The following is a 15,721-nucleotide window of genomic DNA, read 5'->3' as shown; positions in this document are numbered from 1 at the left end:
ATAACTAGAATGAAATCGCTACGTCCCCTTTGGTTCGCTATTGAAACCTAGATAGATAACGGCTAAAGCAGACACTAATTATGCTTCGTGCGTGTTTAAATTTTGGTCATAAGTATCGCCGCCTACCGAATGATTTTTAAATTGAATATATGAAAGCTGTCTGCTCGTTCAAAATTATCTCTGCGCAAAGGTTAGTAAATTTTAGGCTATAAAAGGTTGCCTCGATACGCTGTGGTTGCTAAGGGCTAAGGTTGGTAACTTCGTTGCTAACGAACATCGTGACGTCACTGAGATGAGATCCAATTGAAAATCAATGGGATCTCATCCGGGTGACGTCGGCAACAGACGAATTTTGGAGGCAATCCAAAAATTCTTTCAAACCGTTTCTCGATCGAGACCCCGTTGTCTCTGCGCAACAGCTGAAAGTTCAACCAGAAAACTTAGAAAATCAAAAGTTATCTGCTATTTCTTCACATATTTAGTTGACGGTTATTAAGGCAGATGGCGCTATATTTCCTAAGCTCGAAGCCTATAAGAGGTGATTTTTTATTTTAAGATGAATTAAACGAATACAAATTTGAAGAACTTTTTCTTGTTTGTAGTATTGTTTCTAATGATATATGGCTTTCAGACGTTTTTTAGACTGAAGTCTAACCAATGGAAAATTTACACAAGAAAATCCACGACTTTTGACGGGTTGCATTCTCCTTGTGTGGGGTGCTGTGTTTACAGTGTTTGTTGATCCTAGATCAAACGAATGACATGTCATCTGCAAAACTTATGTACAGACACTTTTCTCCAAGATTAAGACAATTTTAATACAAAATCTTTTTTACAATAAATGTACATAATGGTTTAACTTTAATCGTAATAGTTTGTACTAAAAAAGAAAACCATATTGTAAGCCCCGTTTTAGAAAGGTTTTCCACCAATCTAATTTAATGAAGTTACATCAAAATTTGGGGAATACTTCAGTTTATAACTCAATGCTTTTAAAGCTTGTGAGTTAGAATAATGAATATAAAACAACAAATAAGCGGCGGAAAATTCATAAATACAAATAAAACCTTGGCACTAGACTTAGCAAATTATAAATTTGCGAAACAATCTTGTACTACACATACTTTTTAACTCATAAAGTAAAACATTTTAAAACCATTTTTAAATAATTCCATTCCTTTTATCCAAAATTAAATGGATATTGTTATTTTCTTTCAAATTTACTTTGAAGTAAATGGCAAAGTTAGGGTTAAGACTAACCCTTGGTTAGAAGCGTCGCAACTTCGCGATATTTAAAAAAATTTCTTTGTCTCAATATATCAGATATATATTGTTCATTTCCTAAAGTATACAAAATATACCTTCCCCGCACATATTCCCTCCCATATATCTAAAGAGTTTTCGGATATTTTAAATTGAAACCTTAACATCCATGATCGCCATTTTGCTAAGAGTCTTTTTAATTCTTAGAGCCGTTAAGCGCGCTGATGGATTTGGATGACAGCATTCCTTCATCAGTTTGGCCAGTGAAAATAAAATCTAATGAACAAAAGCATTAAATAGTTAAAGTTGGGATTGGGTAATAACATTGTCTAAGTTTTGAAGTTATGCGCTGAATTAAGTTATACTTAAAATTATGAAAAAAAAACTTTTCTTACAGGATCTGAAGTCCATCGATTTGGTATCACTGGACGTTGCTGATCAACGCAAACAACTTTCTTCATATCTTCAAAACTGGGGTCATTCGGAACCAAATCCCAATATGGCAGTTTGTATTCCTCCGCAATACCTAATTTAAAAAATTATAACGTTAAATACAAAAAACTAAATATTAACGAAATTTTTAAGAAAATAACCTCCACTTTGACATCTCCGACAAATTTCCCACAACACAAGACCAAAGGAATAAATATCAGCCCGTCGAAAGTTCTCAAAAACGCTAGTGTTAATGGAGTCATCCAATATTTCTGGTGCCATGTAACGACGAGTGCCAACACGATGATTTTGAGGTATATCCACCTGCCCCGTTTCTTGAGTGTGGGTAACAGCTAAACCAAAATCGGCAATAACGCAAGAGCCATCCTTCCTCACTAAGATATTTTTTGACTGAAAAATTAAGACAAATTTCTTGGTACAAATCAAGGGCAACTAATGGACAATGAAATGCTAATTTAGAACAGGACTCACTTTGATATCACGATGAGCTATGGCAGGCTTCCCTTTGGTACCGAAGATTTCCGTGTGCAAATGTACAATACCAGAAATAGAAGACAAAACCAAGCGCATCATGTATTGAGTATCAAAAGTAACGTGATTCAGATGGTCGTAAAGAGAGCCTAGATTGTGGTATTGAGTCACGAGCCATAACTGAGTAACGCTATTAACCGAAGTAACGTCTGATCCGACGTAACTGAGAATGTTATCGTGACGTAGTAGATCAGTGCTATAAACTTCCGTCTCCCTCGACCACGAAGCTTCGTCTTTTGAAAAGAATATTTTAACAGCCACATAATCTCCTTTGCAAGACCCACGCCACACTTCACCAAAACGTCCCTTGCCTGGAAAAAACATTTGAATGACAATTACGCACATTAAATACAAAATTAATGGGCAATTATTACCAATGCATTCAATGAGATTAATGTGTTTAGCCAGTGTTCTTTGAATAAGAAGAGGCAATCCCGACCCGCTTCCTGATGTAACAGAGTGATCTAACATTTCCCTGAGAGAGCTATCACCAGCTGCAATTGCGTGTAGATCATCTTCATAAAATCTTTTATTGGAGTTGCGTACGTTAATTGGTAATCGCTTCTTCAGAACGCATTTCATCAAAAATATGGTTAAAGTGGCAAGTATGATTAATGCAACTATCGGTAGTAGGATATAAAGAAATAACTGTGATGATGAAGAATCCGCAGAAGGGTTTGGTTCTAGGAAATTAGAAAAATTATTAATATTTCATGTGTTTATGTTAAGAGGATAAAATAATGTCAAGTAAGTGTGATATATTAAAAGTATTTACCTTTGACGGTTTTGGGTGCAAAGGTGGGAAATGAACCATTGTTACAAAAATCACCATGACAACATGAACTACTGTATTGTGCTTGGACAGTACTTTCATTATTTTGAGGGGTTTTGCTTATGTGATATTTTGTTCCGCACAATAAATTAATATGATGCCTTCCAGTAACACATCCTTTGTGAAAAGTTTGCTGACCAAAAGAATCTAAAACACTGTAACTGAAACACTACAAACCAATCATAAATTTAACATTTGATATTTAGGCTTCAAAAATACTAATTGAATATTACCATGTAGGCATTATCGCAAACTAGGCTATCCGTACATAACGGTGTTTCACACATATGGCATTGATATAATCGTAACTTAGATTCGCTTCCATTTTTGGAGGCTGGCTTTATTGCATTTTGTGGTAAAATGACAGATTGAACTGGTTCTAAAACGAAAAAACAACTTACATGTTGCTAAAACATCACAGATGTCAATTTAGAAAATCGAAAAAAAATATTTGAACTTGAAATAACACACCATGAACTAAGGGTATTGTTCTAAGCTTCTTTCTACCCATTCTTCTCATTTAATATTTAATTTTAAATTTAAGCTTAATAGGTTGATAATTTTAAATAGGGAAATATGTCAAACAGCTTCTTGCACTTCAAAATTTTTGGTAGGAACTGGGACTCTAGGAGATACATGGTTAAACATTAAGCTAGGGGAAGCTAGGATTCTACCCCTCCAGGTGCAGAAACTCTGTTAGAGGTTAGGTGGGGCTTATATTCTTTGAAAAGAAACCTCTAAGAGGTGTCAAAAGGAGGGCAGGACCAAGACCCACTATGGGATGGTTTTTTGGTAACAAAAGAAGTGGGAGTAAGGCATGGTATCTTGAAAAAGGGGCTTGAACTGAAAACATTCTTTTTTTCATTCATAGTATTTTATCTTGAGATGCTATAGTCCAATTTCACTTTAACCTGCTGACTGATTATTACTGGGAGTGTGAAAGGGCAAAAATAAATAGGAAGGGGCATGAGGCAGTTGGTTCAGGTGTTAGAGAATGCCTAAATCTTTGACAAAACTTGTAGAATGAGAGGAGTCATTTTTTTTCTGAGTTACAATTAGACTTCCTGAGAAAGTAAACCACCCAGATAGAAATAAATTGAAGAAAGAAAAAAAAAACTCACCAGCTTTGAAGTTTATAGCCACAAATATGGTTAATAATGTGAAATGTGGCCCTTTCATCTTTGCAATTTAAATCGCGATATCACAGAATATTTTTATTAATAAGTATCGCGTAGCATTGGTAAATTTATCTATAAACCCACATCCTCCTAGAGCACAAGGCTATTTTTAAGCCAAACCACTGTATTTAAATAGCGTGTATTAACAATAATCGTATCCAGTTCATCCAACTCTTAATTGCTCCTACATATTTACCCGTTACACCTTCGCTCAAGTCACCATAGCTTAACAAAAAATTTTACTTTTTATAATATAATACTTTGTAAACTTTCTTAAAATTATGATTTGTTACTGCAGCAGAAGAGCAGCCATTTTTTCTTAGAAAAAAATTAGCCATTCCGCCGCCTGCATAATGTTAAAATGGACGTATTTTAGCTACATCGTATGGTGCTGCACTCCCACGGCTAGTATAAAAACTACACTTTAAAATGTTAGTAACTATTAAATTTATTTCTCAGACGTAAAACATAATTTTAATTAAATTACAATAATTAACCATTTATTTTAAAAGTTTTATAACTTCGAATATTTTACAATAGATGGCTCTGAAACATTGTAGGAAAGTAGCTTTTGAAAACTAACGCTGGCCATGGCAGCTCCACGCGCCGGCTCTCTAATGATCCACTGACCCACTGTTCCTAAAGAGAGTAGCAACTAAATTTAAAAACCATAAATTTTAATGTAACTAACGCATATCAATCCTGCTTCAGATAAACATGAATTTATAAAGAAGGAATAGCGTTCCTGAGGTAGAAAAGTTCATAATAAAAAGTTACTCGTACCAATAGGTCTTCGAGCACAAAATAAATGGTTTAACTTACTTTTTATTATGAACTTTTCTACCTTTTCGCGAGATTACCATTCTTTGCATTGCAGTCCATCGGTGGTTCTTATTAACTTATAGAGTAGTAGCATTCCGCCATTACTCTATTGATTTTTTCGCAATCGGTTAAAATGATAGCCTACCACCATCTATATTCGTTTTGATATAAAAGTATAAAACACGAAAGAACAAACCAGAAAGGGGTGCATTGTCGATCTTCTCTTCGGGTTTCATGCCTCTACGACCTTCCGAGCCTGACGCTACAACTAACTAACTAACCACTAACCTTTGTACCAAGCACTGGATCCAAGGTTTCTTAATCTACCGTAACCCCACAGGTGGTCATTAGAAGGTTAAGTTATCCAATTTTTGGCATCACTAGCGGGGTGCCTTATGGATCCGTTTTAGCCCCTTTTATCTTTGCGATATATCAACAGCCTTCAGGCCTTTGTTCTACATGTACTACCTAGTCTCTTTGCGGATGACGCAAGACTACTCATACAGATGAGACGTTATCATCCTCGACGTCCTCTCATTACCTTGGACAACTGAAGCTGGCCTAACATATTCAACGGATCCCAATCAACAGTCTTCCACCTTGGCTCATCAATGCCTTCATTCATTCTGCCTCTCGTGGTGTTTGCGTCCCCAGTTTGGTTCACTCCCCGGTGATGTGGTATTGCTCTTGCCGAGCCTCTTTATATCTTTCAAGGTTACTACGACACGAGCACTCTTCCACCTGATTGGAGCTATGCTAACAGTAACTCCGGGCCATAAAGATAGGGACCACCCCGAACAGACATTGGAACTGGATAACGGACCATCTTACTACATACAAACCCGATCCATCCGTATCAGCGCTTTCGCAATATGCTTTCAGAATCGAGACGCCACTTGCTGGGATTGGTTTGGAGCGTGCGGGGAGGGTCGCCATATTATTCCAGGACTTCAAGAAAGCGTTTGACTCGGTCCCAGTCAAACTACACTCTTCTGGCATCAAGGCGCGTACCCTAAACTGGCTTAATGCTTAGGCCTCCGCCAGAGACAGACAATTCCTGGGGTGAACTCTGACTGTCTGGGCCCCTCCTCTTCATAATCTATATTAATGTAATGGTGACCACATCATCCAGTGCTCATTTTGAGCAGTTTTTGTCATTTTGAGCGAAATTGATCGGTAACATATCTATTTAAAAGAGCGCAAAACGTACGGTGACCGAAATGCCCCCCCCCCCCTCCACCTCCTCAATAAGCCGTCACCATCTAGTACTCATTGGATTCCATAAAGTTCGAGATAAACAATGTTAGACTAAACAAAAAATGAAACTTGTTAACCATTAAACTAATTGAATTATTAAGTCCGGAAAATAAACAAAAAAGGATTACAGGCAAAAATAATTTTTTTGAAAAACACTAAGTCAGTGAAAATGATCCCTCGCGAAAGGAAAGGATCTGGGTAACACAGTGACTGTTTTTTCTCTGTGTTAATTCTTTTTAACTGTACATTCTCTTCTTAATTAACTATATAATTAATTATATACACAGATTAAAAAATGTACTTTTTAACTTTTTAGGACTATACTTAAAGGGATTACACTTCTTTAACATCATTCTTTGTTAAAGACTTTAAACCATTGAATTGGGAATAGTACTGCTAGAATTACATAGGCGCGTGCGGGAGTCGTGGTTTCTCGAAAAAACTCTGAAATTTTGATTCGGTGGACTGAGACTCAGCCATCAACTCTATCATTATACCGTGGCGCCATCTATCACTTTCCAGGTGGATTATTGGGAAAAGTCATTTTCATAGGATATAGTTCCCACCGCTAACAGCGGATGGCACCTCCGACAAATGATAGCGTTCCCAATTTTTTAAAATTTGTTTCGCGGAAGGCAGATTGAAATTGTAATTCTAGCGGTACTATTCCCAATTCAATGCTTTAAACAAACACACAAGTTTAGATGTTTTCCCCGTGCCTTGTCGATTATTAGTCAATAATCAACTATAGAACAGCAGTATCGCTTTAAAATATGTTGTTGTAGATTTAGTTTCGGTTTTGAATACTAATGTCTCGTCAGAAACGAAGTTTTAATTTTAGTTTAAATTATGTACAAATATTATGGCCAACAAGTTGTTTTTGTTTTTGTTTTAGTTTTGTAGTGTTTTGGTCAGAAAAAGTACAAATAATTGGGAATAATTTAGAGATAATAGTAGCAAAGTTAAAAAACAACGATTTCTTAAAAAAAAAACTTGGTTCAAACAAAGCAACCCTGCCTTGTTGCGAAGCTTGAGACAGTTGAAATCTATGACTGCTATTTAACCGGTCAAATAATCCACACCCAACACAATGGGACATGGCAACCATTAGCTTGGAAAAAGACCTCACTCACTTTGATACGTTGCCGGTCCGTCCCTAAGGACCCTGTTAAACTTGTCTAGAATAATTCAGAATTAAGTTTGCAGTAACAATATTAAAATGATTTATTAATAGGAAAACTCAAACATCATTAAAATAAAACCAACAAACTTAACAATGGCGAGTCAATATGCAAACAGAACCCACGACTAACTTTACCTTGGCGTGGCAGCATGCAAACAGAACTCACGGCTAAGGAAAGTACAAAATCAGGCCGCTAACTAAAATTTCCTTTATTCCATTCCCAACGTTTTTACACAATTATTAAATAGCTCTCGGCTTAAGGCTTTCGTGAAAACACCTACTACATTATTTTTAGAATTAACATAATTTACATTAAAAAACCGTCTTCAAATTTATCTCTAATAAAATGGTATCGAATATCGATATGTTTTGAGCTAATATTTTCTATACCGTTTTGGTTAGTTCACTATCGGCATTCACCAGCAAAGTTCACGAACGGCCTCTGAAAGTGCCACATCGTAGAAATTGAAACAGAATCTTGCGTACAGGATTTCCATATAAATGGTGAACTGCCAGAAAGCAAAACAACCTGAGATTGATTTTCTAACGTCTCTGTCAGCACCGTGACGGTCCATGTAAATAATAAAGTTAGGCTTTTGTTCTTTAATATAGCGCAAGTTGTAGTACCTAGTGGTTAAGGGAAAGATGGCACAAATGAACATAGCTGGGATTACTGTTGGACTCTAGGAGCAACAAACACAGTACCCCACAAAAGGAGAACGCAAACCGTCAAAAATCGTGCAATTTCTTGCGTACAGTTTTCATTATTTAGGCGCTTTCGCGCCTGCTGCCGTCGGAAGGGAAAAATTCGGAAATTCTCCTGCCCCCTGCCCGTAAAACGCTCAGCGTAAAGGCTCGTTCAATGAAATTTGTACACAACACTGCGTTAGCGTGCTTTTAAAAGGCTAGCTGCGTTCTCCTTGTGTTTGTTGCTCCTACACTGAGAGAAAAAAGCCCTGTTCAAATTACATGAAAGTGTTGGAAGCAGGGGATGCCAAGACATTTCTGTAAATATAACAGCTTATTCCGTATTATAATTTTACAAGTAATTTTATGTTAATTTAACATGATGAAATAGCTGTAAATAACATAGTAATAAAGTCCGTCAAATCAACATGAATGACAGTCTGGAGTACGTGAACCTTATACGTAATTTAATTGGCATATTAAAGTTGGTTTTACACATCCGTCGGTAGAAATTACTTTTTACATCTCAGTAAATTCGATAAGTGGCAAATAATTAAATCAACAAACATTATTGTAGATAATACACTAACACGTTTAGTTAAATTTACGAATATGAAACTGAATTTTTGACGTGGTAGCTAGGGAAAATCAGCTAATATGCAGGGCCGATCTCACATTTTCCAATAATATATAATTAAAAGGTTATGCGCACAGACAATTCATTAAAATCCGGGGCTAAACGGGTCAAATCTCTCAGAGAGACCCAATAATTCACATTTGCACAACTTGTTCTTGGGTTTTTAGAAATTAGCCTTAGGTTCAGTTCTTTTTGGTTAGTATTTTTTAAAGTTTCACGCGTAAGGTTGATTTCTAGTATATAGCTAAGGTAGCCTACGTAAAGAGACTATATTTCAAAATATATGTTTACGTAATTACTGATACACAGCTATTTCACTAGTAAAAATGATTTTGTTTAAAAAATAACAATAATGTCAGAAGACTTTGGTACAAAATTTTACATGTTTTACGAGGCAACTGGGTTTTCAGGTTTGCCAGATAGGTACTAATCTAATTGTGAGCCTCTCTGGTTCAAGTGAAATTGGGCCAAGCCTTTGGCCTCTCTATAAACCAAAGTAAATAATCACGTAAGTAGTATTTTAGCGAATTGTGTATTGCTGTAAATCAATTCGACAAACGACTAAATATTAAAACGCTCTTTTCCGAATGAAACACTCGCCTAGGTTGTAAAAAATATCTCACGGTTTTATATTTATTCATTTTTCTTATTTATTTCTTACAATTTGTATGACGTTTTAATTAAAATTTAATTAAAACCATTTGAGGCCGATAATGGATGACTATAACCACAAAACATATCATGACTCTATCATTAATAGATTTCAAAATAGAGTTTAGTCAATCCCTGCCTTGACCAGTGCACCCAAAAATATAATTTTGGGCAATGTGGGAATCGAAAACATTTCCAAATCACTTCTTGGTCTGCAGGGTGAAGGATTATCAAAGAAATTACCATGCATTATGCGTAATTAAATTGACGGGGTTCAGATGCTATGAACTAAGTATATGAAGGGTGGTCGTACGGGGCGCACCCCCACAGCAATGAAACAATAAATAAAACTGTTTAAAAAATTTGTGTGCTGAAATAACCAGTTTTTCAAAAATACTGGCTCTCCGATGAATTATACGTTTGAGTTTTTAAATTGAAATTAAAGGATTCCAGTATATCTACAGTGTCAGATATGCTAAATGTTTTTAAAGAACTTCAATGTTAATCTTACTGAAGCTAGCCGTTTAAGTACATATCTGTTATTCAAGTAAATTTTACATAATGAACTGTTAATTTTACACTCTCGATGTGTGTAATAAATACAGCTGCAAATATTCCTGTACATTTTACAAGACCGACCCATTTTTATAGAATACAGGCCATTTATGTACTTATGTTCCTGTATAAAAAAAAGGATACGTGTAATTTGTACAGTATTATTCTGTACTAGTTGTACACACACGTTTCATGTTCATATCTTCTGTTAAATTAAAGGATAACAGTAATTATCACAGGATTATTCTGTGCAAGTGATATACAGACGGTTCATGTAAAATTATCCTGTTAAAACTAGGGTTTTTTCTCTCAGTGTAGATAGCACCAACGCGTTGAATATAGGTTCTCGATGTGGGAATAACTACTTCTTCTGATAGCTTTTGAAATACAGTGTAGAACAATCTCTGACTATCGCTCGTAACTAAACCTAAAAAGTAAACCACTATTCAGATTTATATTATTTACCTTAGTTAATTTAACTAAGGTAAATAATATAAGCAAATAGGTAGTCGAAATTTTATCTCGTTACAAATACTTCTCGATTTCTCGAAAATGTCTTACAAAACGACCCTTTTCAATGAAGGGACAGATTACTCCTCAAAATGACAGATTACTTCATTTAGGAACAGATTACTCGATGAAGGGACAGATTACTCACATGAAATGACAGATTACTTCATGTAGACAGATGAAGGGACAGATTACTTCATGTAGACAGATGAAGGGACAGATTACTTCATGTAGACAGATGAAGGGACAGATTACTTCTTAAAATTACAGATTACTTCATGTAGGAACAGATAAATCTTTGAAGGGACAGATTAGTTCATGAAGTATTTTGCCTCTGCTATTCAACCTCTGCCCTTTGTCCCGTCTCCTTCTTACGCTGACCCTCTCTCTACTTTTGACAAATTTACCTGTACGCCAGCTGATATTAGTCGTCTACTTGGGAAACTAAAAATTGACAAGTCTCCGGGCTCCGACGGTATTCATCCACTCTTATTACGCAATTGTGCTGCTTCCCTTGTTTTTCCTCTTTACCTTCTTATTTCGCAATTGTGCCGCTTCCCTTGTTTTTCCTCTTTACCTTCTTATTTCGCAATTGTGCCGCTTCCCTTGTTTTTCCTCTTTAAATTCTTATTTCGTTCTCCTTCTCGAATTGTTCGTTGCCTCCTTCTTGGAAGGAGGCAAATGTCATTCCAATTAACTAAAAGGGTCCCCGCGATCTTCCATCTAACTTTCGCCCCATTTGCGTTTTAAACCAGGTTCCTAAATGGTCTGAAACTTTGGCGTTTGAACAGCTGCTTAGCTTCCTCTCTTCCTCAAAATTTTTCAGTAATGCCCAACATGGCTTTCTACCTAAACGATCCTGTCTCTCTAACCTCCTGTCTGCTTCTAATCGTTGGTCAAGTTGGCTTGATCAGGGCTTCGCCGTCGACGTAATTCTTCTGGATTTTAGAAAGGCGTTCGAATCTCTCCCCCGCGCCGTTATTCTTTCCGCCCTTCAAGACGCCGGTGCTTGGGGTGATGCGCTTGCTTGGCTCGCGGATTACCTTTCTTCTCGTAAACAGCGTGTTGTGATTCACGGTGAAGTCTCTGATTGGGCTGATGTCCATTGTGGTGTCCCCCAGGGTTCTGTCCTTGGTCCCCTTCTGTTTAACGTCTTAATTAACTCCCTCCCTGATGTTGTCCATGATGCGCTCATTGAGCTCTTTGCGGATGACACTAAATTATTTCATTGTATCAAATCCTCTCCCGATTGTCGGTGTCTTCAATCTAACCTTAACGCTGTTGTTCTCTGGGCTGACTCGAAGGGGTTATCTTTTAACACCGACAAATGCTCCGTCTTACACTTAGGAAGGAATAACCCCAATCACGCATATTTTATTAGGGATGCCCCAATTAACAACACTCTCTCTGAACGCGATTTAGGCATTATTGTCGATCTTTCACTGAAATTCTCGAGTCACGCTAACAAAATTTCTAAGAAAATTCGCTCTATTACTGGTGTTGTCCGTCGCAATATTTTCTTCCGCTCTCCTAGGCTAATTCGTACCCTATATAATTCCCTAATTCTTCCCCACTTGGATTTCTGTTCCCCAATCTGGCGCCCTCGTCTCCAATCGGATATCCTTGCTCTCCAAAAAGCTCAAATGCCTTCGCTAAGCTACCACACAAAACTTCGTCTCTCCCTGCCCCCTCTCGCTCGCAGTACCTTCGCATCGATCCGGTACATTTTTCGACACCGTGTTAATGATCTCTGTTTGCTTCACGATTTTTTCTATAATAACTTAAATCTTCTCTCTTAGCTCCTCCCAAACTCGGGGCCATTCCCTCAAACTCTCCAAGCCCCTAGTTCGTACCGCTTAGCGTCTAAATCATTTTTCCTGTAGTGTTATTAATGATTGGAATTCCCTTCCCCAAGAGATGGTTTCTAATTTTTCTATCCCCAATCGCCACACGTTTCGCCGCCACGTCTCTGCCTTTTTTCATTTTAAAGATTCCTCTCGCGTTACTTGATTCTTAACCTCTATTTCCAAATTTATTCATTTGTTTTCGTCTCTCCCTTTAATTTATTTTTTTATATTATTTTTTGTTTTGCGTCTTTCTTTAGCGATGCTCAAACAAAAGCCCACCTGAGGCTTATTGAGCAATTATTTTTGTCATAAATAAATAAATAAATAAATAACTAACTAACTAAGTGAGAGTTACTCGATAAAGAGACAGCTCACTCAAGATGCAGAGGTAAAAAAAAATTACATAAGTTCTCCCTTACCTGGGAGGCCCGAAAGTTTATTCAAATTAATATCTAACTACTCATTTATCGGTTAGTTTTAAACAAACTATCGAATATATTAAAAAAAGTATCTCAGCAATTGTGTAAACATTTCAATTATATTATTTCCATATTTTATCCTCAATGCTGGAGAGTTTGAAGATCATCAGTTGAAATCTATGTTCGAGTTAGCTGCCCCAGGCATAAAAGTTGTCGATCGGGTCAATTACACCCTTTTGGGCGCGCCCCTCTCACCCGTGGCGATCTCGCAATGCCTCGCCATTAAAACAGAATCTTTGAAGGTCATGCCTTCGAGCCTCCAGCATGTTTCGGCACATCACGGCTTTTTCTTATTGAAAAATTCTTTGGCCATCCCTAAGTTGCTATTTCTCCTGAGAAGCGCTCCTGTTTGGCTCCACAAGGAAGGCCTAGCCTCGTTTGATAACACCCTCAGGCTGGCACTACAAAATGTCACCAATACCTTGATGGACGAGCTTTCGTGGGAACAGGTATCTCTCCCTGTCGCTAACGGGGGCCTCGGCATTCGCCACTCTTCCAAACTCGCTCTTCCGGCGTTTCTTTCTTCAATCCACAGTGTGACCGATTTGGTGAAAGATATAATATATATAATCTTGTTGTCGACCCGTCCGTTTCGGTAGTTCGCGATGCCCTTAGCGAGTGGGGCCTATCCACAAGCGAAGCCCTTCCATCTCCGGATCAGCGGGGTTACCAACGCGTTTGGGAGGCTCCGATCATCGACAAGTCCGTGCAGCATTTGTCGGATTGCGCTGTTAGCGACCGCGACAAGGCTCGCTTACTGTCAGTGAGCTCCAAAGAATCGGGTGCTTGGCTCAACGCCCTTCCGTTGACATCCTTGGGCACTCTACTAGACGATGACTCTTTTAGGATAGCTGTCGGTCTATGTTTGGGAGCCCAAATTTGCGTCCCTCATACGTGTGTTTGCGGTGGCCAGGTGGACAATTTGGGCACCAACGGCTTGAGTTGTAAGCGAAGTTCGGGTCGCTTGTCGCGCCACGGTGCCGTAAATGACCTTCTAAAACGTGCCCTGGTTTCTGCTGGCGTTCCTTCCCTTCTGGAGCCAACCGGGCTTTCTCGCCATGACGGTAAACGCCCCGATGGCATGTCAATGGTCCCGTGGTCGGGGTGGTAAAGCCATCGTTTGGGATTTTACATGCACGGACCCCTAGCACCTTCCTATATGGTCTCTTCATCTTCAGCCCCTCTCTGGGCCGCTACCCAGGCTGAAACAAAGAAGAGATCCAAGTATTCGGATCTCGAAAGAAAATTCTTCTTCCATCCAGTGGCCATTGAAACCCTTGGCGCTTTCGGTCGCGATGCTTTGTCGTTAATTCACGCCATAGGCCGTAGGATTCGAGATATCTCTTCCGAGCCGCGCTCCGTAGAGTATCTGGTGCAACGCATCGTGATTGCGGTTCAAAGAGGAAACGCCGCCTCTGTTTTGAGCACCTTTCGGCCGGGTGCTTCTTTGGAAGACTACCTCTTCCATTTGAACTAAATTTTTGTTTTGCTGTAACTATTTGTCAATAAATATTATTTGTGATTTATTATTTCGATATTTTAAAATAGATTTAGGTCAAGTAAGTTACTTTAGCTCTAAGCCAAAATATTCGGTGCTTATATTTAGTTGGCTATGCCATTAATTTGACGTCATAGATCACGCATTACCACACCCCCGAGCAAGCTACGGATAACTTATTGGCTAGCGCTTTAGGAAAAAAAACCGCCAAAAACGATCACGTTTCACGCGCCACGAAAATAGTTTTGAAAGCTAAAATTTAGGCCTAAAGTGTTTACGTTCCTGTCTCATTTAAATTGTACTCGGATCAAACTTTGGACAGAGTTAGGAAAATGTCAAGCTACTTGACATCATTAGATGATAAAAAGTCTTCGCTATTCAGTAACGCGTAAGTTATTCAAAACTTTCCTTCAATTTTGACCAACTACCATGAAATGGACCGAAACCTACGTAGCAGCCAGGAGCCACAAACACAACACCACACATAAGGAGAACGCAACCTGTCAAAAGTCGTGGATTTTCTTGTGTACATTTTTCATTGGCTAGACGCTTTATAATCCAGTAACTTTAAGAAAAAAATCGACCAAACTTCGGAAAAAATGCCCCCGGGCTGAATTTTTGCATACACCTTTATTTAGTGTCTATAAACGTTGTGGCAAAAGTACCCATTATTGGGGTGTATGGAACTTTTCTTTTGGCGGGAAAATGCCCATAAAAAATGGTTTTTCACCAATATCTTCGTTATTATTACTGTTACAGCTAAACTGTCCATTACAAAATTAATGCTGAGCACGTTTTTGACAAGAATGGTCTTATTTGAATTTAGCGTCTGAGCAGTCGTTTCTGAGCAGTCGTTTCTGCGCAATCGCAGTGCCAATGATTTTAGTACGGCTTCCATGTTTGTTTTGTGGAAAAAAATATGCCATGCCCATAGATGGGCATTTCGAGAGTTGTTAATACCAGTTTCGCTACAGAGCTTGACCAAATAGTGCCTGCGATCACGCATTCATATCATGGCGTAACCCGATCTAGTAATCCCTGCAATTTAATTTATGAGTGGGGTCGTTTTAGCACTACCAGCGTGAACAAAAGTATGATCGACCAACATGGTAATCTCGCGGAAAGAGTCGTTCTTTTTTGGTTTCGACACAAAAAACAATGAGTGAATCGTCATTCGTGTTCTAGTTCACTTAAAAAACCTAGGTACATATTGCTCACTGAAGTTTTTTCTCGATAAAATTTTAATATTTTTTTATTAGAGTGAATAGGTCACGTTGAGCTAAACATTTTGATTAGTATAACGATCTGAGCTCCGAGATAATATTCGGTCTTTTTGGG

General features: G+C 38.0%; 1 protein-coding gene across 2 annotated transcripts; it reads right to left on the bottom strand.

The window, feature by feature from the left end:
- Positions 1 to 862: 862 nt before the first annotated feature.
- sax (type I BMP receptor saxophone) lies at positions 863 to 4,558 on the bottom strand. 2 transcript variants are annotated; one of them, XM_090160657.1, is made up of 8 exons: positions 3,551 to 3,885; positions 3,313 to 3,458; positions 3,023 to 3,248; positions 2,622 to 2,930; positions 2,188 to 2,558; positions 1,857 to 2,106; positions 1,659 to 1,789; positions 863 to 1,539 (listed from the first exon to the last, which is right to left on the bottom strand). In XM_090160657.1, exons 1-8 carry the CDS (start codon positions 3,597 to 3,599, stop codon positions 1,411 to 1,413), a joined length of 1,611 nt encoding a protein of 536 aa, XP_090016783.1. In that variant the 5' UTR covers positions 3,600 to 3,885; the 3' UTR covers positions 863 to 1,410. The 2 variants fall into 2 exon arrangements, with proteins under 2 accessions (XP_090016783.1, XP_090016782.1); XM_090160656.1 differs by lacking the exon at positions 3,551 to 3,885 and adding an exon at positions 4,201 to 4,558 and having other exon boundaries at positions 864 to 1,539.
- Positions 4,559 to 15,721: the final 11,163 nt, after the last annotated feature.

Source organism: Leiobunum rupestre, chromosome 10 (assembly GCF_980474605.1).
Source record: "Leiobunum rupestre chromosome 10, qqLeiRupe1.1.hap1, whole genome shotgun sequence".
Taxonomy (NCBI): domain Eukaryota; kingdom Metazoa; phylum Arthropoda; class Arachnida; order Opiliones; family Sclerosomatidae; genus Leiobunum; species Leiobunum rupestre.
The sequence above is the reverse complement of the archived record's forward strand: the minus strand, read 5'-3'. Positions and strand labels throughout refer to the sequence as shown.

Bases quoted from the DNA above. Each gene is read 5' to 3' on its own strand.
- sax (XM_090160656.1), bottom strand. From the start codon at position 4,258: ATGAAAGGGCCACATTTCACATTATTAACCATATTTGTGGCTATAAAC. The intron at 2,931-3,022 runs GTAAATACTTTT...CTAATTTCCTAG, and splicing joins TGCACCCAAAACCGTCAAAG to AACCAAACCCTTCTGCGGAT. The intron at 2,107-2,187 runs GTGAGTCCTGTT...TTAATTTTTCAG, and splicing joins TAGCTCATCGTGATATCAAA to TCAAAAAATATCTTAGTGAG.